At 41.9% G+C, this 24,002-nt stretch overlaps 1 protein-coding gene across 4 annotated transcripts in view; it reads left to right on the top strand.

The window, feature by feature from the left end:
* Positions 1-24,002, top strand: part of RABEP1 (rabaptin, RAB GTPase binding effector protein 1) — a 116,353-nt gene that overhangs the window by 79,959 nt on the left and 12,392 nt on the right. For 3 of the 4 annotated variants that reach the window (XM_030800049.1, XM_030800050.1, XM_030800047.1), the window contains 6 exons: positions 1,542-1,720; positions 5,742-5,873; positions 12,275-12,742; positions 13,970-14,074; positions 16,172-16,288; positions 19,401-19,499. In XM_030800049.1, coding sequence (XP_030655909.1) covers positions 1,542-1,720; positions 5,742-5,873; positions 12,275-12,742; positions 13,970-14,074; positions 16,172-16,288; positions 19,401-19,499 — 1,100 coding nt within the window. The remainder of the gene's footprint in view (positions 1-1,541; positions 1,721-5,741; positions 5,874-12,274; positions 12,743-13,969; positions 14,075-16,171; positions 16,289-19,400; positions 19,500-24,002) is intronic. The other variant, XM_030800048.1, reaches the window with a different exon arrangement.

Genomic DNA, 24,002 nt, shown 5'->3' with positions numbered 1-24,002 from the left:
TAAAGTATACAATTCAGTAGTTTTTAATATATTCACAAAATTGTGCCCCATCACCACTGTCTAATTCCAAAACATTTTCATTACCTCAAAAAGAAATCCTGTACCCATTTACCGTCATTTCCTATGTCTCTACCTCCAGCCCTTGGCAACCACTAATCTACTTTCTATCTCTGTGGACTTGCCTATTCTGGACTTTGATGTGAATGGGATTTTATAATATGTGCCTTTTTGTGTCTGGCTTCAATGAAGGGTTTTAGACTGGAGAGTGGTAATATTAGTTTTGTGTTTTAGAAAGTTCAGTCTAATAACACTGTGGTGAATAGAATAGGGAGGGCAAGACTGAGGGCAGAAGAATAAAAAAGAGGCCTCTGTTGTAGTTGTTTAAGTCATAAGTGCTAGTCTAAGGCAGAAGCCAGAAGATAGATGTATCATATTGCAGAGGAGGCCGAATTAGCAGGTCTCTGTCATAGTTGAATATGTTGGGGTGAGGAAAAATCAGAAGTATGAGTTGGCTTGGGTGGCTTGGTAGATGGGTAGATAAATCATGCTACCTATTCTTTTTTTTAGTAGAAGATGGCTGAGCTGATGAGTGTGAACAACACATATATTTTACAAAGATTCCTTGACTTGTCATAAGAAGTCTATATTAACCGGACCCAACGAGGATTTCTGGATAACAGATTTATCAGAATGTATTAAACACAATTAGGAGTGTTTATCCCACCTTTGGCCTTTGGAGCAATGTTTCCCAAAGTATATTCCCTAGAGTACTTGTTATTTGAGTTGTACTGTGAAAAGTTTTTTTTTTTCTTTTGTCAAATAAACTTGGGAAAGGCTATATTGTATATCACCTTCCAAGAAAATGTAGACATAATTAAGACCCCGAGTTCAAAGTCCTGCAGTAAAGAAATCTTTAAAAATTTATTTAATTATGGAGGAGCCTTTGCAAAATAACAATAATAATAAATTTCTCCCTTTAACTTGAAGTTTCTAAGACTTACTAAGAACAGAAATCTTTCTTTGCTGTATTCCTAGGAGTACACTTTGGGAGACTCTGCTTTAAAGAGCTGGTGTGGGGATAGGTTGCCTCTTGGTCCAGCCAAGGACAGAATCCTAGAGATGTGGACCATTGGTCAGACCTGGGCTAGGAGCCCCGTGCTAAAGAAATTGCTTACCATTGGCCAGGCGCAGTGGCTCATGCCTGTAATTCCAGCACTTTGGGAGGCCAAGGCGGGCGGATCATGAGGTCAGGGGATCGAGACCATCCTGGCTAACATGGTGAAACCCCGTCTCTACAAAAAATACAAAAAATTAGCCAGGCGTGGTGGCGGGCGCCTGTAGTCACAGCTACTCGGGAGGCTGAGGCAGGAGAATGGCATGAACCCGGGAGGCAGAGCTTGCAGTGAGCCAAGATCGCACCACTGCACTCCAGTCTGGGCGACAGAGCGAGACTCCATCTCAAAAAAAAAAAAAAGAAATTGCCTACCATTAAAATTCAGTGTTTTTGATTTGATTTGTGGTGGGGGGGGGTTCCTAAACAGTTTGCCATCTCTTGGAGCAAGAGCGACAACAACACAACCAGTTAAAACATACGTGGCAGAAGGCCAATGACCAGTTTCTGGAATCTCAGCGTTTACTGATGAGAGACATGCAGCGAATGGAGATTGTGCTAACTTCAGAACAGCTCCGACAAGTTGAAGAACTGAAGAAGAAAGATCAGGTGAATAGAAGATTTTAGGACTGATTTGCTTTGTCAGTAATGTCCTCCACCACATGTGATTGCATTACCTTATGTGTATTAGAGACTGACTTAAGCTGCAACAAGGTGATAGGGTGATATGTGCCACTTTTAAAAACATGACAGCTACATTTGAGGGGTTTTGTTTTTCATCTTTAGAAATGGCCTCCTCTGTGGGGTGGGGAAATGATCTTCAGTGACTGCAGGATGCAGCAGTGCATATTTCGGAGAAAATCTTTCTCTCCCGTGCTGACCGGTTCTCCCAGGCCAAGTCTTGGCTTTGAATGCGGCCCAACACAAATTTGTAAACTTTCTTAAAACATTATGAGATTTTTTTGCAATCTTTTTTTGTTTTAGCTCATCAGCTATCGTTAGCGTCAGTGTATTTTGTGTGTAGCCAAGACAGTTCTTCTTCATTGTGGCCCAGGGAAGCCAAAGGGTTGGATACCCTGCTCTAAAAGCTCTACTAGGTGACATGATATGAATGGAGAGGCTGAGTAATAGGAGGTGGCAGGTGTTCAGAGCACTGCATATTCAGGTTCCTGTTTTCTCCTTATCTTTTAGTTATTGAAATTGCATGAATAATATATATTTATACACATTATCATAAATTTTTTGTTTTAAATACAGTGAAAAATATAAAGTGATCAAGTGAAAAGTCTTCCTTAACATCTCCCACACCTCCCCTTGTCAGAAGATTGTTTTACCATTTGGTAGAGAGTCTTCTAAACCAGTTCTGTGTGTTTATGATATACATTTAGGGTATAGTTTTCCTTTTACACAACTATAGTTATACTATAAGTATGTATTTTAGGCAGGGCATGGTAGCTTATGTCTGTAATCCCAACACTTTGGGAGGCTGAGGCGGGAGGATTGCTTGAGCCCAAGAGGCCAAGACCAGCCTGGGCCATATAGTGAGACTCTGTTTCTACAATAATAATAATAATAATGATAATAATAATAATAATAATAATAATTAGCTGGGCATTGTGGCATGTGCCTGTAGTTCCAGCTACTTGGGAGGCTGAGGTGGGAGGATCACTTGATCCGGGAGGCGGGGAGGCTGCAGTGAGCTGTGATCACACCACTGCACTTCAGCTGTGGGTGACAAAGCAAGATCCTGTCTCAAAAAAAAGTATATATATTTCCCATAAGCATTATCCTGGATGTATTTTCATATCAATGTTGTATTTTGTTCTTGACTGTAGATGGATGCACCATATTGATTTACCCTTTCTCCTTGTAGTGTGTATCTAGGTGGTCCCCCTTTTCTTGTCATCTCAAATAGTCTTGCAGCTAAATCCTTGACCATATTGTGTATGTGTGCAGATATTTCCCTAGGATAGCTATGTAAAAGTGTTCACTGCCTTTCTAAGTATCTTGTCAAACATTTCAAATTGCTTTATGTGACTTAGGTTTGATTTTGTTTTGCAAAGTTTCTTCTTTTTTAAATTTCCTTTTTGTCTCTTAATTTGGACCCATTCATCTTGTGTGTAGTCAAAGCCAACATAAGGATTTTTTTTTTTTTTTTTAAGACAGGGTTTCACTCCAGTCACCCAGGCTGGAGCACAGTGGCACAATCTTGGCTCACTGCAAACTCCGCCTCCCAGGCTCAAGCAATTCTTCTGTCTCAGCCGCCCAAGTAGCTGGGACTACAGGCGTGTGCCACCATGCCTGGCTAATTTTTGTGTTTTTAGTAGAGACAGGGTTTCACTACGTTGCCCAGGCTGGTCTCAAACTCCTGACCTCGAGTTATCTGCCTGTCTCGGCCTCCCAAAGTGCTGGGATTACAGGCATGAGCCTGTAATGCCCCATTGACATAAGGATTTAGATTCTAAAGTACAGATCTTATCTTGCCTTCCCTGCTACCCATTAAAAGAGTCTAAACTTGGCTGGGCGCGGTGGTTCACACCTGTAATCCCTGCACTTTGGGAGGCCGAGGCGGGTGGATCACCTCAGGTCAGGAGTTTGAGACCAGCCTGGTCAACTTGGTGAAACCCCGTCTCTACTAAAAATATAAAAATTAGCCGGGTGTGGTGGCATGTGCCTGTAGTCCCAGCTACTTGGGAAGCTGAGGCAGGAGAATCACTTGAACCCAGGAGGCGGAGGTTGCAGTGAGCCGAGATCGCATCACTGCACTCCAGCCTGGGTGACAAAGTGAGACTCCCTCTCAAAAAACAAAAACAAAAACGAAGAGTCTAAACTTTACTAAGACGATCATTTAAAACTTTTCAACATTTATTGAGCTCTTACTGTGTGCTAGCATTGTGCTAAGGCTTTATGTATAAATCTTTATCTCAAGTGGTTATCAAAAACTCTCCATAAGCGGTAGGGACTACAATTATACGGTTCCTGTATTCTAGAATAGTAAACAGGCTGAGAGGTCATGTATGGCCCATCTGAGGCTTGAACAATCTCTGATTCCAGAGTCTAAGTGCTTACTCACCACCTCTTTCTCCTTGTCCTTTACTTCTCATGTGCCTGCCCATTTTTCATCCATATAACATTACACAGAATTCCTCCACAGGCCTGCTTTTCCATATTTCTTTCTTTTGTATGTGCTTCCTTTCTCCCTGGAACCCTTAATTGTCTCTTCTCATGCAACTGGCAAATTTACCTTACTGATCTTTCAAGATTCAGCTGAAGTGTTACCTCCTTTGGGCCTCCTTGCTGGTTCCTTCAGATGAAATCAGTCATTGTTTTTCTCCTTCTTTAGAACCTTTTTTTTTTTTTTTTTTTGAGACGGAGCCTTGCTCTGTCCCCCAGGCTGGAGTGCAGTGGCGCGATCTTGGCTCACTGCAAGCTCTGCCTCCCGGGTTCAGGCCATTCTCCTGCCTCAGCCTCCCGAGTAGCTGGGACTACAGGCGCCCGCCACCACGCCCGGCTAATTTTTTGTATTTTTAGTAGAGACAGGGTTTCACCAGGTTAGCCAGGATGGTCTCGATCTCTTGACCTCGTGATCCGCCCGCCTCGGCCTCCCAAAGTGCTGGGATTACAGGCGTGAGCCACCGCGCCCGGCCTAGAACCTTGTACATACTTGTAATTGTTTGTCTGTCCTCACTAGGCTGTTTTATGGGACATTGAAGGTATAAGGTATCTTACTCATCTTTGTTGAGTGAATTATTCTATCAACTTTAATCATTCCTTTTGTATTCATATACATTTGTTAATGTTTCTAATGGATGGGTAACATTATAAAAACTTTTTCGGGTGGGGTGTGGTGTCTCATGCCTGTAATCCCAACACTTTGGGAGGCCAAGGTGGGAGGATCGCTTGAGCCTGGGAGTTTGAGACCAGCCAGGACAACAGCGTGAGACCCCATCTATGCAAAAAAAACAAAAAATTAGCCAGGCATGGTGGTGCATTCCTGTGGTCCTGGCTACATGAGAGGCTGAGGCAGGAGGATTCTTGAGCCCAGGAGTTCAAGACCAGCCTGGGCAACAAAGTGAAACCCCATCTCTACAAAAAATAAAAAAATTAGGCGGGCGTGGTGGCACATTGCCTATGATCCCAGCTATACGAGAGGATGAGGTGGGAGAATTGCTTGATCCCAGGAGGTTGAGGCTGCAGTGAACCATATTTGCACCACTGCATTCCAGCCTGAGTGTCAGAGCAAGACCTTGTCTCAAAAAAAACTTTTTCATATTTATTTTCTACAGTAATCACAAGGAATGTTCTCTGTAAATTTTTTTTTTCAAGGATCATTTGAAGAGGCGGTTTTGCTTTCTTTTATTTTGCCTTGCTTTATACGGTATACTTTTCTTGGAAGCTGCTTCCTGATTTCTTCTTTATACCAGTGTTCTTAGTTTGTGCTTATAGTATTAAAATATTTTGTAATGGCCAGAGGCCCTTAGATGGGATTACAAAACAAAGAAGTGAAAGTGTCCAGTTTTCTCTTATCATAACGCTCTGTTCTTTCTTATTTGTTTTGAATGGTTAAAGAACTATGTCACTTATTAAGTAGGTTACTTGGGTGATATATATGTTTTTTTCTTCCTTTTAGGAGGATGATGAACAACAAAGACTCAATAAGAGAAAGGATCACAAAAAAACAGATGTTGAGGAAGAAATAAAAATACCAGTAGTGTGTGCTTTAACTCAAGAAGAATCTTCAGCCCAGTTATCAAATGAAGAGGTATAGTGAATCTATAATTAAAGTCATTATATACACAATGTCAACAATTTTAGCTTACTCATACATCAGTTAATTACATTGTTCATATGAGAAGTGAGAAGTGCATAGCTACTAGGTGAAAGTTAGATAAAAATGACAGTATTTGTTTTCAGTTGTTTTTATGGCATTATAGGTGGCACTGTTTGAAACATGTTGCAGCTTCATTCGCTGTCTGAAATAATTAGATGTTCTTTTTTCCAGTATTTCCAAAATTTAATACATTAGAATAAACCTTTAAATAATGTCTGCAAAATCTTTTTTGATGTGAATAGTACATGTTGCTAATACTTGTCTTTTTTGTTTAAAAGAGATTATCTGAAGCGCTGAAATGCTTAACTCCCTGTAGCATATATATGAGCATTAATCAGTATTAGGTTTTCATCCCTGACGGCCGTGGGTGAGGTTTGGCAGATAACACCACAGGGTAAAACGTTCCAGGTACTAGGAATAGGTAGAGAAGAGAGACCTGGAAGTGTTAGGTGTTCTGTGGCCTTGTCACCTCTCACCCACAGTGTGGCAAGGGCCTCCTCATTGGGTTTCCTGCCTCAACCTGTCCCATTCCACTGCGTTCTCAGCATTACTGTCAAATTCATTTTCTTAAGTGCGTCTGCAGTCAGGCCACTCCCCTACTCAAAAACTACCATTGACTCCCATTACCTATATAATTAAGTGCACATTCCTCATTCGGACAATTCAGGCCCTTCATCATCTGGATTACATTTTAGCCATGTTGGTCGTCATCTTGGGCTCTACTCACACCTGGTCTGTTGGTTCCTTCATTTGGAGTACTTTCCTCCCATTGCCTTTCTGAGTATTGAAATCCTTCTACTCATCTTTCAGAGCTCGTGCTGGTTATCTTGTTATCAATGAAGGAAATGCTTCTCTTATTGCCTTTAGAATAAAAACTAAGATCCCCCAAGATCCCTAGCATGGCATACAAGGGCATTCATAGTTGATTGGCCCTTCCAGCCTCACTCACGGCTCTCCACCTCTCTGTAGCCAGACCTGTGCACTTACTGTTCATGCTCATGTGCCCTGTCCCTGCAGCTTAGAATCACACTCACTTGCCTGCCGCACCTCCTTTCCTGGCCTGGTGAATGAATTGCAGTTAAATTGGATACGGGTCTTGTCTTTACTTTCAGGGGTATCATGTTTCTGTTTACTTTTCAGATTTACTTTGAGCCATACATAATCTACATCCTGGTGATTTATATGCCCATGCTTATAGATTGTTTGATGTTTAAGAAAAACTTAAAAAAAATTTTAGTAGACACTAAAAAGTGCTGTATATTGTAGTTGTTTTGTTCATTCTTTGTTCTAGGACATAGACTGGGAACCACTTGGTGTAATTCTGCTGTGCATTTTAAAAATATTTAGACTCCCAAGAGAATGTCTCAAGTTTTGGGTACAGCCAACGATTACATAGTGTTTTCATCATGCAGTAATCTATCCAGGAATGTTTGAAAAGTGGAAAGACAGGAAAGGGACATTTGTTGTGATTTACAGAGAAGTATTTTTATTTTTGATTCTCTCTGAACAGATCTATAGAATTTCAGAGCTGGTGTTTTGCAATTTGAATGTTGAATATAATTGTTTTGTATTAGAATAATGACACAGCTCTTGGTTTAGAGTTAATCTGAAGCCTAGCTAACGTGGTGAAACCCTATCTCTACTAAAAATACACAAATTAGCTGGGCGAGGTGGTGGATGCCTGTAATCCCAGCTACTCAGGTGACTGAGGCATGAGAATTGTTTGAACCCAGGAGGTGGAGGTTGCAATGAGCTGAGATTTTGCTACTGCACTCCAGCCTGGATGACAGTGAGACCCTGTCTCACACAAAAAAAGTTAATCTGAGATGCTTTGGAGAGTTAGATTTATGGCTAAAGATATTTGAAATTTGTAGACCTCACATTTTCTTTAACCTGATGCTTATAATATGCTTTTCTCTCTACAAAATGTTCATTATGGAAAATTTGGGAAGTATAGAAAACACCATACAAAATAAAAATAACTGATAGATCATCCTACCCAGAGGTAACAACTAACCAATATTTTGGTATATATCTCTTTCTTCCTTTCCTTATTTTCTTTTCCAGAGATAATATATATGTTAACATACTTCTTTTTTTTTTTTTTTTAATTTGAGACAGGGTCTCACTCTCACCCAGGCTGGAGTGCAGTGGCGTAATCTTGGCTCACTGCAGCCTTGACCTCCTGGGCTCAAGTGATCCTCCTGCCTCATCCTCCTGAGTAGCTGAGACTACAGGCATCCACCATCATGCCCAGCTAATTTTTTGTAGAGACGGTGTTTCAACATGTTGCCCAGCCTGGAACACATGTGTTTCTATTTGCACTGTTTTTTTTTTTAATTTGAGACAGGGTCTCACTCTCACCCAGGCTGGAGTGCAGTGGCGTGATCTCAGCTCACTGCAACCTCTGCCTCCCGGGTTCAAGCGATTCTCCTACCTCAGCCTCCTGAGTAGCTGGGATTACAGGCATGAGCCACCACGCCAGGCTAATTTTTGTATCTTTAGTAGAGATGGGGTTTCACCATGTTGGCCAGGCTGGTCTCGAACTCCTGACTTCGTGATCCGCCCACCTCGGCCTCCCAAAGTTCTGGGATTACAGGCTTGAGCCACTGTGCCTGGCTCTGTTTGCACTTTTAAAACATAATCTAGATTATAACTACATAGTGTTTTGTGTAAATTTTTTCCCCCACTTAAATCTACTCTAAGGTTTTGGCACCTCATTAAATGTTTTTCCCCAAAATGATGTTTAGTAGCTGACAGAATTTCAGCGTTACATGTACCATAATTCTTTTAACCAATTCCCTACTAATTGATTTCTGCCTTTTTCTGTTTTTTTTGAGACAGTCTTGCTGTGTCACCCTGGCTGGAGTGCTATGGCATGATCTTGGCTTACTGCAGCCTCCACCTCTTGGGTTCAAGCGATTCTCGTGCCTCAGCCTCCCGAGTAGCTGGGACTACAGGTGTGAGCCACCACGCCCAGCTAATTTTTGTATTTTTAGTACAGACAAGGCTTCACCATGTTGGCCAGGCTGGTCTCAAACTCCTGGCCTCAAGTGATTTGCCCACCTTGGCCTCCCGAAGTGCTGGGATTACAGGTGTGAGCCACCGTGTCCAGCTTGTGCCTGGTTTTTAATTCATAATGGTGATTGACTGATGACATAGGGAGGTCAATGCCACTGAAAAAAGTTTTGTGTTACTCACAGTTCTCCTGGAAGCAGAGGCACAGCACACTTTGCATGGCCACAGCAGGGAAGCACCAGAGGTGGTCAGAAGGCAGGAGCAGGAGCGAGAGAAAAGCATGGGCCATAGCTATTATTGTGGTTTCTTTGGGAAAGGCAAAGTGGAGCAGAGCAGAGAGTTTAGGACTGGCTAGTAATTAATTCCAGCAGCCTTTGGGGTATAGGGTCTGTTCTTAGCTGTCTGGAACTGGCCCTGGGTTCATTTAGGTCGGGGGAAATACTGGTTCAGTGTGTGACTTAGGTAAGGGAGGGGGTTGGGATATGGCTTTGGGATTGAATGGTTTGTGTGTGAAAAGGCGTGTTTACAGTCAGGTGAGTTGTTGATTATCTCTAGAAATCAGCTAGTCCTGGGAAGCAATTTCTTCACAGCCAGCAAGGCCTCCAGTAAATCAAAACATTATGAAATATAGAAAATGAAAAGCGTGATTAACACACTGATAGTCAAGTTGGTTCCATTTCTTACTACTATACAATTTTTCGTTATTATAAGTAATGTCATAATGTTATATAATTTTTCCTTGTACAAAAATCATTATGGATGCATCTGATTTTATTTTATTTTATTTTATTTTTTAGTGTAAGTTCTTAGGAAAAGAACTGCCTGGCCGGGCATGGTGGCTCACAAGTGTAATCGCAGCACTTTTGGAGGCTGAGACAGGCGGATCATTCGAGGCCAGGAGTTTGAGACCAGCCTGGCCAACATGGCGGAACTCATCTCTACTAAAAATACAAAAATTAGTCATGCATGGTGTCTGGCGCCTGTCATCCCAGCTACTCACTGTGGCTGAGGCATGAGAATCCCTTGAGCCCAGGAGACGGAGGCTGCAGTGGGCCGAGATTGCACCACTGCATTCTAGCCTGGGTGACAGAGTGAGACTCTGTCTCCAGGAAAAAAAAAAACTGCTGAATTCAAGGATGTAAACATTTTTAATATATTATTGCCAGTGTAGTAGTCTGATGTGGGGTTTTTTGTTTTGTGTTTTTTGAGACAGGGTCTCGTTCTTGCCACCAGGCTGGCTGGAGTACAGTGGCACCATCACAGCTCACTACAGCTGTGATCTCCTGGGTTCAAGCAGTCCTCCTGCCTCAGCCTCCTGAGTAGCTGAGACTACAGGCATGTGGTACCATGCCTGGATAATTTTTAAACTTTTTTGTAGAAACGAGGTCTCCCTGTGTTGCCCAGGCTGGTCTTGTACTCCTGGGCTCAACCTATCCTCCCACCTCAGCCTCCCAAAGTGTTGGATTTACAGGCGTGAGCGACTGCACGAGGCCTGTAGTCTGATGTTTTTCAAATGGCCCTCACAACTGTTCTATCCCTAGCCCCTTCCCTCTTCAGTATCACAGCAGCACTGTATATGATACATAGCAGTGGGTGTTAGGGTTATTTGTAAACTAACAGAATGGCTTATCCCAGTTTTTATTAGGATACTTACTTGGGATCTTTGCCATAGTAAGCTTAATATATATGAAATTTGTGTTCTTAGCCGTTGCAGTTTCAGATGAGTAAAAATCTTTAAAAGGAAAGAATTGGAGGCATTAACTCAAAATTTGTCACCTTTTTATTACACCAAGAATATTTTTAAAACATTAAATAAAATAGGTTACATGAGCTTGCCAGTAACAACAACTGTATTCCACAGTCTCCTCTGGTTCATTTAAAAAAGAGCATTTAACAACAAAACGTAGAAAGGATATTATCTTAAAATATTGTCATTTAAATGGAATAAATTTAGTTGGAAGGAAAACTTGTTACATTTTTCTTTAAATCATTTTTCTTATTTCCCCACTAACTATGCAACTGCTTCATGTAATGGCACTGGTTTGCTTTTTGTCTTCGGGAATGTGCTGTACCACATTGTTTAAAAATTGAGATAAAATTCACATAAAATTTAAAGTGTACAACTCAGTGGCTTTGCATATATACACAAATGTTTTTAGTTTGAAAACATTTTTATCACTCCCAAAGGAGACCTCATACCCATTAGAGTCACTCACCATTTTCCCTTCCCCCTAGCCTCTAGTAACCACTAACCTGCTTTATGTCTCTATGGATTTACTTGTTCTGGACATTTTAAATAGATGGAATTACATTATATGTGACTTTTTGTATCTTCTTTCGCATAGTATACAACATTGAATATGTCGATTACACCTTGCTTGAAAATACCACATTCTTGGGCCGGGCGCAGTGGCTCATGCCTGTAATCCCAGCACTTTGGGAGGCTGAGGTGGGCGGATCATGAGGTCAGGAGATCAAGACCATCCTGGCCAACATGGTGAAACCCCATCTCTACTAAAAATACAAAAAATTAGCCAGGCGTGGTGGCGGGCGCCTGTAGTCCCAGCTACTTGGGAGGCTGAGGCAGGAGAATGGCGTGAACCCAGGAGGTGGAGCTTGCAGTGAGCCGAGATTACGCCACTGCACTCCAGCCGGGGCGACAGAGCGAGACTGTCTCAAAAAAAGAAAATACTACATTCTCGTCATTTCCTTTCCACTACTGTGGCTCCTCCTTTGCTCATCCCTAAAATGTTAGTCTTTCTCAGGGTTCTGCCCTTGGCCCTCTTTTCCTACACACTCATCCTAGGTGTTCTGATTTGCTGCTGTGACTTTAATTATCATTATACGATAGTTACTCCCAAGTCTCTATCGAAAGCCTTCTGTGTCCCTCTGTCAAGGAGACATCTCTGCTTGGATACATGATAGGCACCTCGCGCTTGACAGACGCAATGCTGAATTGCAGGTGACGTTCCTCAACTCTTCGTATTTGGGAGCTCTTTGAGCTACCAGAGCATTCAGCACATAGCTCCAGCCCATCCTTTTATCACAGTATTATAACAGTCTGCTTACTTTTTTTTTGAAGCCGTTACGTATCTCGAGGTCAGGGATTATATCTTGCTCACAGTTGTATCCTGAGGGCCTGGTTTCGTGTCCAGCACGTAGAAATGACACTTAGTAAATGTTTGTTCACTGAGTCTATGAAGGTAGCACATTAATGATTATCATGTGTAATGAGTGGCAGAATACATTTATTATAGTTTTTGTCTTTAAAAATGCAGAGAATTGTCTAACTTGGCAATATTTTCACATTTCAGGAGCATTTAGATAGCACCCATGGTTCAGTCCATTCCTTAGATGCAGACTTATTGTTGCCATCTGGAGATCCTTTCAGTAAGTCGGACAATGACATGTTTAAAGATGGACTCAGGAGAGCACAGTCTACAGACAGCTTGGGAACCTCGGGCTCATTGCAATCCAAAGCTTTAGGCTATAACTACAAAGCAAAATCTGCTGGAAACCTGGACGAGTCAGATTTTGGACCACTGGTAGGAGCAGATTCAGTGTCTGAGAATTTTGATACTGCATCCCTTGGGTCACTCCAGATGCCAAGTGGGTTTATGTTAACCAAAGATCAGGAAAGAGCAATCAAGGCGATGACACCAGAACAAGAAGAGACGGCGTCCCTCCTCTCCAGCGTTACCCAGGGCATGGAGAGTGCCTATGTGTCCCCTAGTGGTTATCGTTTAGTTAGTGAAACAGAGTGGAATCTCTTGCAGAAAGAGGTGAGTTACCTTTCTCACGTTTTTCCTCTTGCTCACGCTGAGGCACACTGGGAAGCTCTGGGATTTAGTGTTCATTCAGCAGACGGTTCCTGGAGTCAGTGCAGGCACATGTTGCCAGCAAGTGGATGTTAACCTGTGTCACCTGACCCTTGTCTTAGTCTGCTTCGGCTATTCCAGGTGATTGTGACAGAGAAAGGAGCTCGCTAGTTAATCACAGTGAATGTGAACTTCCCCACCTGAACTCACAACTCTCAGGTTGGAGCAATCTGCCTGACTAGCATTGCTGAATTTAAGTTAGAGCAACCTGAATTTGGTTTGCTTTGCAGTTTTCTATAATCTCAATGTATTCCAGGATCCAGGCTTTCATCTTTCCTTTAGATCAAAAGCGCAATTGCCTGTCTGCTGTTGATGCTGAGAGTGGGTTTAAAGAGGGGTTGTGAGTATGGCAGAGAAAAGAAACCAATCTTTAATGAAGTTGATTTTCCTCTTTAGAGAATTTGTAAATTCACAGGTAAGATTAGGAGATAAACACTTTGATATTTGCTAATGCTTTATGGATTACAAAGGCCTTTCACATACCTGATCTCTTTAAGCTTTATGATTATAATGAGGCAAGTGGGGCATGGTTATCCCCCATTTACAGGTGAGAAAACTGGCTGGGAAAGATAAAGTGAGTTGCTCAAGTGCTCCCTTCGACTTAGTCGCAAAACCTGACTCCTGGTGCTTTCCTTGACTGAGGGCTGCTTCCCTTGAAGGAAGCCATGGGTCAGTAAGTGGAACAGCTCACTGAGGCGGGAAAGAAACTATTCTCATTGGTCTTAAGTAACACATACGTGAGAAGGTGCTATTTACTAGTTTCTTACCTATTTTATAATTGGAGCTGGTGAAACGGTGACTTGGCACTGCTTTTATTTGTCTTTCCTTCCCTTTGGTTGGTTAGTATTAAACCGTGAGTGCCTTTTGCTTGTTCTGTGTTTTCCTCAGATGTGATGCTTTGTGCCTCTTGGTGGTAAATTGTGTCCCATGTGTCCTATCATACTTGTACTGGAGAGTTTGATTTTTTAGAATCTGACCCTATATTGTAACTTTTTGCCATAAGGCCCTGAAGAAAGTGTTTACTTCATGTTCTACTGACTACCACTGGTAAGACTATACACGTGTACCTCAAGTGTGTGATGTAGAATTATTTTGTTTTGCCTGATAAGAGGTAATTTTGGTGCCCTTCAGGTACATAATGCTGGAAATAAACTTGGTAGACGTTGTGATATGTGTTCCAATTACGAAAAACAGTTACAAGGAATTCAGATTCAGGAGGCTGAAACGAGAGACCAGGTGAGTTTCTTCTGGATGTGCCAAATTGGGTATCGTAGTTTTCACTGGAGGTGCAGAATTAATTGCTTCCCCTCCAGCCCCAGTCCCATTTACATTATGTAGCATATCCATCTTGTTAAGTTATGAAATAACCTGGTACATGCAATGGCAGTTACATTTCCAGTGGGAGCTCACTAGGACTCTGCTTTTGATTTTCTTTGTTGTTTTTGTTTGTTTGTTTTTTTGAGAGGGAGTCTCGCTCTGTTGCCAGGCTGGAGTACAGGGGGGATCACAGCTCACTGCAACCTCCGACCCCCTGGTTCAAGTGATTCTCCTCCCTCAGCCTCCTGAGTAGCTGGGATTACAGGGACATGCCACCACACTCAGCTATTTTTTGTATTTTTAGTAGAGACGGGGTTTCACCATGTTGGCCAGGATGGTCTCAAACTCCTGACTTCGTGATCCACTCGCCTCAGCCTCCCAAAGTTCTGGGATTACAGGCGTGAGCCACCGCGCCCGGCCAGGACTCTGTTTTTGTGTATCTGCACAGGTCAGCCCAGCTCTTAAAGGGACATTGCTTCATCTCTTCTACCCTGTCCCTTCCGCCTAAGGCCTAAAAGTGATTTTATGTACATGGAAAGTACTTTATGATATGGAGATCTCAGGGAGATAAAAGGTTGATTGTTGCCTCCAATAGAATAAAGGTTTAATTGAATGTTATATTAATCAGAATTTGTGTCCTTCATTGCCTATTACTCATTTCTTGTCATAAATTTGTTGAATTAAGGTTAATAAGTTCCCAGAAATTAAGCTTTGGTAGATTTGGTATGCTGAGATTGATAAATCTTCAGTACTTTTTCAAATGCAGTGTTTAATAATGGGTACCTTGATAGAATTTAGGAAATAATGTAGAAATGCATGAGAGTAGGCTTGTAAAAGTCTATGTAAGAAAGATACTTTTTCCTCATATTTCCAAATTGTTCTTTGGTTGTTATGAAGATTATTCCCTTAGCCTTCAAAATAACTTTAAGCCAATTAGAATGATGGTTTAATATTTTCAAATGTCATTGCTATTGAGTTCCTTCATATACTGTGTGCTTTATGCATAGATGTTTCAAAGGTAAATTTCTAAAGGTATTTGCAAAACTGATGTAGTTGGCCCCGGATAGTGTGGTGTAGGAATGGTTTTCATAAACATTTCAGTAGACTGTTTTAAAGCCTGGCTAAAAATTAGTCAGAAAAAGAAGTGGGAAAAGGGTGTTCATGGAGAGAAAAGATATACAAAGAACAGAGTTAGGAAAGAAAATGATGTATTCTAGGAAGTATGAGTAGTTACGTGGCTGGGCACACGGGGTGATTGTTACAAAATAATGGGAGAGTAAGCTACAAAGGGAGGCCATGATGACATCACTTAGGGAGGGGTGATGATTGAAGAGATTTAAATTTTACCCTGAAGTCGGGCACGGTGGCTCACGCCTGTAATCCCAGCACTTTGGGAGGCTGAGGTGGGCCGATCACCTGAGGTTGGGAGTTTATAGACCAGCCTGATCAACATGGAGAAACCCCATCTCTACTAAAAGTGCAAAATTAGCCAGGTGTGGTGGTGCATGTCTGTAATCCCAGCTACTCGGGAGGCTGAGGCAGGAGAATCCCTTGAACCCAGGAGGTGGAGGTTGCAGTGAGCTGAGATTGCAGAGCGAGAGACTCTCAAAAAGAAAAAAAAAAAATTTACCCTGAAGACTTCGAGAGGCATTTAGAGTTTTAAGTAGGGAAATTATATTATTTCACTTTTACAAAATTTCTGGTGTTAGTGTGGATGGTAGACTGGAGACAGAGGGATACACTCTAGTTAGGGAGAACAGTGTCCTGGCCTAGAGGATCTGGGGGAGAAGCAGATGTTTTCAGATGAGATGTGTGTGAAAAATGATTTGTTAACTGTAAACCACAGTACAGTTCTCTTGAGGTCATTTATCTAATTTCTGTCTGAATTTAAAAATCTGTGGTGTTTCCTAGAAAAAGACATAAGAGATTTTTTTTTAATTCTGGAGTTAGATTTTTAAAAAAAATTTATAAAAGGATTCTGGTTTTTCTTTCTAATTGACTTTTAAAATGATATAGGTGAAAAAACTACAGCTGATGCTAAGGCAAGCTAATGACCAGTTAGAGAAGACAATGAAAGATAAGCAGGAGCTGGAAGACTTCATAAAGCAAAGTAGCGAAGATTCGAGTCACCAGGTAAGGGAGGGTTTACAGAGTGTGGCCCATGAGGGATGACTGGGTTATTTAAATGAAAGATTCAAAAAAATATAGTCATGTTTCTTTTGCCTTGAAGATTTGGCAGTTTTATTTCCCCTCAGGTAAAAAGATTTCTTACTGATCGTTCTGTGATATCTGTTTTACAGATTTTTAAAGAATAACTTTTGAAATAATTGGTCAGTAAACACCAGGAGGTTCTGATTCTCCTTTTTTATTTGTATTAGTTAGGTTTTCCTGCTGCACTGGAAACTTGCTGACAAAGATACTAATTATTTTCTTTTAAACCTTTTAAAAGTATAGCAACATGAAAAAAAATATACACCAAACATACTAGAACCAACATCTGTGTAACCACCATTGAGATCAAGCAATAGAATATTAGCTGGTACCCCAGAAGCCCTCACTTTCCCTGCACTTACAACCCCCTCCCAACAGGCAGCCAGTGTCCTAACTTGTAACACCATTAGATTAGCCTGTGCTTTAACTTTAGAAAATGAAGCCATATGGTCTGTGTTCTTTTGCGTCTGTCTTCCTCCGTTCAACAGTGCTATTCCTACTCGTGATGCATGGAGTGTTTGTTCATTTTCATTGTTGAATAGTCATATCATTATACGGATATACCACAATTTATCCAGACTAATGTTGATGGATATTTCAGTTGTTTCCGGTTCTGGGATATTATGAATAATGTTGCTTTGAAATTTTTGTATAGGGCGTGGTGGACATGTTTCTGCAGGATATGTAACTAGGGGTGGAATGCTTGGGTACAAATGTTCAAAATGTCAAGTAGTTTTCCAGAGTGGTTATACCAGTTTATACCTCCACCAGCAATGTATGAGAGTTCCTGTGGTTCTAAGGTGTTGAAAAATGTTATTTTAATTATAGCCATTTCGGTGGATGTGTAATGGTATTTCATTGTGGCGTAGTTTGCATTTCTCTAATGACCACTGAAGTTATTTAGCATTTTTCATGTTTCTTGGCCATTGGGATTTTCTGTGTGTGAGAGATTCCTGCTCAAGTCTTATCCTCATCTTTCTACTGGGTGGCCTGTTTATTTTACTTTTTTTGGTCTTTAAAAACTGATTTGTTAGGTATCCTTTATATAATGTTAGAATCTTTGGGTGATAAGTGTTGCAGGTGTCTTTTACTCAGTAGCTTATATTTTTTGTTTTGTTTTTGAGATGGAATCTTGCTCTGTCACCCAGGCTGGAGTGGCGCAACTTCGGCTCACTGCAACCTCCGTTTCCTGGGTTCAAGCAATTTTCCTGCCTCAGCCTCCTGAGTAGCTGGGATTACAGGCACTCAACCACCACACCTGGCTAATTATTGTAGTTTTAGTAGAGACGGGGTTTCACATTGTTGGCCAGGCTGGTCTTGAACTCCTGACCTCAAGTGATCCACTTGCCTCGGCCTCCCAAAGTGCTGGGATTAAAGGCATGACCCATGCACCTGGCCCATCAGTAGCTTATGTCTTCATTAATGATGTCTTTTAATGAACAGAAGTCCTTAATAATGTAGTCAAATTTGGCTGGGCACAGTGGCTCACACCTGTAATCCCAGCACTTTGGGAGGCTGAGGTGGGCAGATCACCTGAGGTCAGGAGTTCGAGACCAGCCTGACCAACATGGAGAAACCCTGTCTCTACTAAAAATACAAAATTAGCCGAGTGTGTCGGCGCATTCCTGTTGTAATCCCAGCCACTTGGGAGGCTGAGGCAGGAGAATCGCTTGAACCCAGGAGGCGGAGGTTGCAGTGAGCCAAGATCACACCATTGCACTCCTGCCTGGGCAACAAGAGTGAAACTCCGTCTGAAAGAAAAAAATCAAATTTATTCATCATTTCTTTATGGTTTATGATTTTCCTTTTTAAAAAAGAATCTTTTCCTATGGAGTTATGAAGATATCCTATATTATAAATGTCTTATTCACATTTATATCTAAAATTCCTCTAGAACTGACTTACACACACACACATACATACACACAGTGTAGATAAGGGTAAAACTTTTTTTTTGTCTTGTTCTGTCGCCCAGGCTAGAGTGCAGTGGCACGAACTCCGCTCACTGCAACCTCCGCCTCCCAGGTTCAAGCGATTCTCCTGCCTCAGCCTCCCGAGTAGCTGGGACTACGGGCGCCTACCATTGTGCCCGGCTGATTTTTTATTTTTAGTAGAGACGGGGTTTCAACCATGTTGGCCAGGCTAGTCTCGAACTCCTGACCTTGTGATCCACCCGCCTCGGCCTCCCAAAGTGCTAGGATTACAGGCATGAACCACCGCACCTGGCCAAGGGTAAAACTTTTTTTTAAAAAAAGTATGGATAGCCAATTTCTGTATGACTTGGTGAAAAAATCCACCTTTCCCCCATTGCTCTGTGTAGATTAGTTTCAGAACTATCTTCTGTTCAGTTGGTCTGTTCTTTTTTTTTGTGCCAAATTCTGCACTATGATTTATGTGAAATTAAATTTTCTCTCTTTTTTTTTTTTTTTAAACCCGAGATGTAGTTTCGCTCTTGTCACCCAGGCTGGAGTGCAGGGTGCATTCTGGGCTCACTGCAACCTCTGCCTCCCGGTTTTCAAGCAATTCTCCTGCCTCAACCTCCCGAGTAGCTGGGAATACGGGTGCCCGCCACCACACCCAGCTAATTTTTTTTATCTTTAGTAGAGATGGGGTTTTACCATGCAGGCCAGGCTGGCCTCGAACTCCTGACCTCAGGTGATCTGCCCACCTCAGCCTCCCAAAGTGCTGGGATTACAGGCGTAAGCCACTGCACCCAGCGTGATTTTTTTTTTTTAAACATCTTTAAACATAGCTACAACTAGGTCACGTGAGTTCCTATCTGCCTAGACACCCATAGAATGTTCTTTGTTAATGTATGGCTGCATGTGACTCAGCTTTTGGCACTGCCTTGTGTTATCCGAAAGGCCAAGGCTTTGCAGGTAGCAGATGTGCACGCAGCTGTTGGATGATGGTGAGTGGATCCCATGAACAAATAAAATGTCAATTCCAGACACTAAATAGTTAGAAGATGGAAGAGTTAGTTTCAGAATAACTGATTTCCTAACTATGTTTCTGTACGTGTGTTTTTTTAAAGATCTCTGCGCTCGTCCTAAGAGCCCAGGCCTCTGAGATCTTACTTGAAGAGTTACAGCAGGGGCTTTCCCAGGCAAAGAGGGATGTTCAGGAACAGATGGTAAGTTTACATTTTAAGTAAATGACAACTATGTTACATACATTCCTTTTTTGTTCTATCTTGACATCATCTTTGATAGGAATTTACCGTCCTGTCCAAAGTAGTTACTGTTGTCTTCTCCCGGGACTGTAGAACATTAATAATGGACAAAATATTGTAAAGACATTATTCCTTTTTTAAACCTACTTTCTGGCCAAACAAAAATTTTTTCTCATCGTTTAACTTATTTTTCTGATTTGGGAAACCTAAACAGAATAAACTATGGACTTATATTTAATTTTTAATTCCAAATAAAAGCTAAAAAATTGAATGTCTGAGAGCCCTAGCTGGTGCAGCTTTTGACCAGTCATTTTGTGATTTTCCTGGATGGCTAATTTATTTAGAATAACCTTATTAGGGCTGGGCGCAGTGGCTCACGCCTGTAATCCCAGCACTTTGGGAGGCCGAGGCGAGTGGATCACGAGGTCAGGAGATTGAGACCATCCTGGCTAACACGGTGAAATCCCGTCTCTACTAAAAATAGAAAAAATTAGCCGGGCGTGGTGGTGGGCACCTGTAGTCCCAGCTGCTCGGGAGGCGGAGGCAGGAGAAGCGCTTGAACCTGGGAGGCTGAAGTTGCATTGAGCCGAGATCACGCCACTGCACTCCAGCCTGGGTGACACAGCAAGACTCTGTCTCAAAAGAAAAAAAAAATAACCTTATTAGTTTCACAGGGGTTATGAAAAAACACGTAACTGTTGTGGTGCTGGGGAACTTCCAGAAGGCCATCTATTCTGAGAGGGATAGGGGCAGAGTGTTATGAGCAAGTGCTGGCTAGAGCCTTTGCAGATAGTTCCCGAGGCTTGGGCCTCCCTCCTCACTAGTCTGGCTGCATTTGCTTTGTTTTTCCTTTTCTCAAAGTTGGAGCCTACATCTGATGCCTCCAACTAAATTAAAGTAGAGGTGGCTCTGCTGGGGTGATTCTACAAAGCTGATGCTTACCCGGGGATGACAGTTTAAAAAAAAAAGCCTTGGGTGGAATGGTCATTGAATGTTTTTAATTGGCATTAGGTCAGTATCTGAATGGCCTACGAGCTGATCCCTAAATCTTAAACCTGTTCTGTTGGGAAGCAACTCATCCTAATCATTGACCCATAGTTTCATGTGTTTTCTCTAATTAGAAAATACAATATAATAACACTGGCGTAAAAATCACTGCTAAATACTGACAGTTTCATAGTGGTGAGCCTCCTCCACTCCTTTGTCCCCTTGCACCTTTTTCCTTCGTCTTTTTTTTTCTTTTTTGAGACAGAGTTTCGCTCTTGTTGCCTAGGCTGGAGTGCAATGGCGCAATCTCGGCTCACTGCAACCTCCTCCTCCTGGGTTCAAGTGATTCTCCTGCCTCAGCCTCCTGAGTAGCTGGGACTACAGGCGCCCACCACCACGCCCGGCTAATTTTTTCTATTTTTAGTAGACACGGGGTTTCACCATGTTGGTTGGGCTGGTCTCAAGCTCTTACCTCAGGTGATCCACCCACCTTGGCCTCCCAAAGTGCTGAGATTACAGGCATGAGCCACCGCGCCCGGCCTCCTTCTTGTCTTTTAAAACCATCAGCCTTTGCAGACATTTTTCAAGCTGGTTTCACTTAAAATGAATGTGTGTCAGTGATACTGGAGAACTGTTGAAATTAAGGTTGAGGTCCTATGAACTCCAATACATGACCATTTTGTTGAAATTACCATAAGTAAGAGAAACTCACCACGTTAGTGCATGCTTGCCCTTGTTCTTAGTCTTTCTGTGTATGTTTGTAGGTATATGATGTATGTGTATGTATGTCTTGGTTTGTGTTTTTTGCTGGACTATTTGGAGTTATTGTAGACATGACAGTCATAAGTATTTTAGTATGTATTTCCTAAAACAAAGAGTTGTTCTGCATCGCTAGAGTACTATTATTACATCCTTAAAATTTAACCAGTTGTCCCAATAAGTCCTTGATTACTTTTTAGTGGTGGTTTTCCTTTTTATATTTTCTATATTTTGATCAAGGAACCAATCAGTGATCACATATTTCATCTTGTTGTCGTGTCGCTTTAGTCACTTTTCATCTAGAACAGTCTCCCACTCTTTTTTTATTTTTAAGAATCCGGCCAATTGCTTTGTTTTAGGCCATCTGTCTTGTAGAATTCATTTTTCTGATTATCTCCTTGTGATTTGATTCAGGTTAGACATCTTGGCAAGAATACTACATAGATGAAATGGTTCAATGGGAGGTTCATAACATAATGAGGCACGTTAATGATGGGTGCTTCCATTACTGGGGATGTTAAATTTGATCACTTGGTTAAGGTGGGGACAAAATAGTTTCAGAATGACTACATCAATATTACTACCAGCAGCAAATCTACTAAGTAAAGGCCAACATTTCTTTGTAGTTCTGCCCTTCGACTGTATCTCAGATAAGGGTTTACAGTTTAAGTGCTGTGTTCAAATGTTAGTTTTTCTCTCTGTGGTTGTATTAGGAATTTGATATATAGTTAGCTCCATTTGTTTCTCTTTATATTACATTTTCAGATTTGATTTTTCTTTCTTGATTTATATTTTGAATATGTAACATGGTTCATAATCAAAAGTATAAAAATAAATACTCAGCTCCATTTCCATTCCCTATCCTTTTCACCCCATTTCCACCCACTCTTATACGTAATCATTTTAATTTATTTTTGGCTTATCCTTCTGTTTTTCTCTTTACAAAAACAAGCAAATATATACATATTCTTTTTTCCCTTCTTTCATATCCAAAAGGTGGTGGGATACTAAGATTTTGTTGTAAATGGGTGACAGTGATTATAAAGCACAGCGGATTCTAGTCTGAAGACAGTAAGAGCCAGTGGGCTTTAGCCAGAGCGTATGCATGGCCTTGACTGCCTGTCTCCGGCCTGTTTGTCCTTCAGGATGCAGCTCAGTCATCGCTTCCTCTGGGAAGTGTTCTTTAACCCTCTCCCCAATTTCCTGCCCCAAATTAGGTACCCCTTTGTCCTTTTATCACTGCAGTACCCAATCTCTGTCATAGCAGTTTATGGTATTGTAGAGTAGTTTTTGGTTTACTTGTCTTTCTCCTCTGTTGGACTATGAACTTCTCTAGGGCAAAGTCTTTGTCTTTTATCTCTGTATTTCCTGTGGGCAGCAAAACATGTGGCATAGAGTAGTAGCTGCACAATAAACGTTGTATGAGAGCATAATCTACATGTATGTGTACCCTTAAGGTAAGAGACTTTAGCATTACAGATTAGCAGGAGTCACGTGCTTTCGTAGAGCTTTATCTGATACTCGGATTTGCTGGAATAACTTTTATATTGATACAAATAATATGAAATACCTAAAATTGTTTTACACATCAACATGCACAAGTAGGAGTGTTTCCCATTTTAAGAATAAGCTTCTCTGGCCGGGTGCGGTGGCTCACGCCTGTAATCCCAGCACTTTGGGAGGCTGAGGTGGGCGGATCATGAGGTCAGGAGATTGAGACCAGCCTGGCCAACATAGTGAAACCCCGTCTCTAATAAAAATACAAAAAAATTAGCTGGGCATGGTGGTGCGTGCCTGTAGTCCCAGCTACTTGGGAGGCTGAGGCAGGAGAATCACTTGAACCAGGACTCGGGAGGTGGAGGTTGTAGTGAGCCGAGATCACACCACTGCATTCCAGCCTGGGCTACAGAGCGAGACTGTCTCAAAAGAAAAAAAGAATAAGCTTCTCAAGTGCTCTGTGATTCCTGAGCTTAGATCCTCTTGATGACTTCCAGTATCTGGGCCTGCTGGGCCATTCACAGTGATCCCGAGCCTGAACAGAGGTATACATAATGGGAACTGATGTTTCTCCCTCCTTTCTGTTAAACGCACGCCATGGGGAAATAGGAGTTGTCTTAGAGTACATGCTCTGTCTGATACAGGTCTTGATGATGTCAGCCACATCCACTGAACTAGAGATCCTGGTCCTTCTGTAGTACAGGGATATGGAGGGAAAATATTATTATTAATTTTTTTTTTTTTTTTTAGATGGAGTCTTGCTCTGTGGCCCAGGATGGAGCGCAATGGCACGATCTTGGCACACTGCAACCTCCGCCTCCTGGGGTCAAGCAATTCTCCTGCGTTCAAGCGATTCTCCTGCCTCAGCCTCCCTAGTTGCTGGGATTACAGGCACCCCACTATATCCAGCTAACTTTTTGCATTTTAGTAGAGACAGGGTTTCACTGTTTTGCCCAGGCTGGTCTCAAACTCCTGAGCTCAGGCAATCCACCCACCTCAGCCTCCCAGAGTGTTGGGATTACAGGCGTGAGCCACTGCACCCAACCAAAAGATAGTATTTTTAAGCGGTTTGTAGTAACAGTGGAGAATGAGCCTCAGATACTTGCTTCATTGCCTGTCCCCTTGTTGAATACATGCTGTAAATCAGAAAATCTCTGCGCAGCTTTTTCTAAGTCTAGCAGAACTTCACCATACCCCGTCCATCCTTAGCACTCCTTTAGT

Source organism: Nomascus leucogenys, chromosome 19 (genome assembly GCF_006542625.1).
Source record: "Nomascus leucogenys isolate Asia chromosome 19, Asia_NLE_v1, whole genome shotgun sequence".
NCBI lineage: Eukaryota > Metazoa > Chordata > Mammalia > Primates > Hylobatidae > Nomascus > Nomascus leucogenys.
This window is presented reverse-complemented; position numbering and strand designations above follow the sequence as displayed.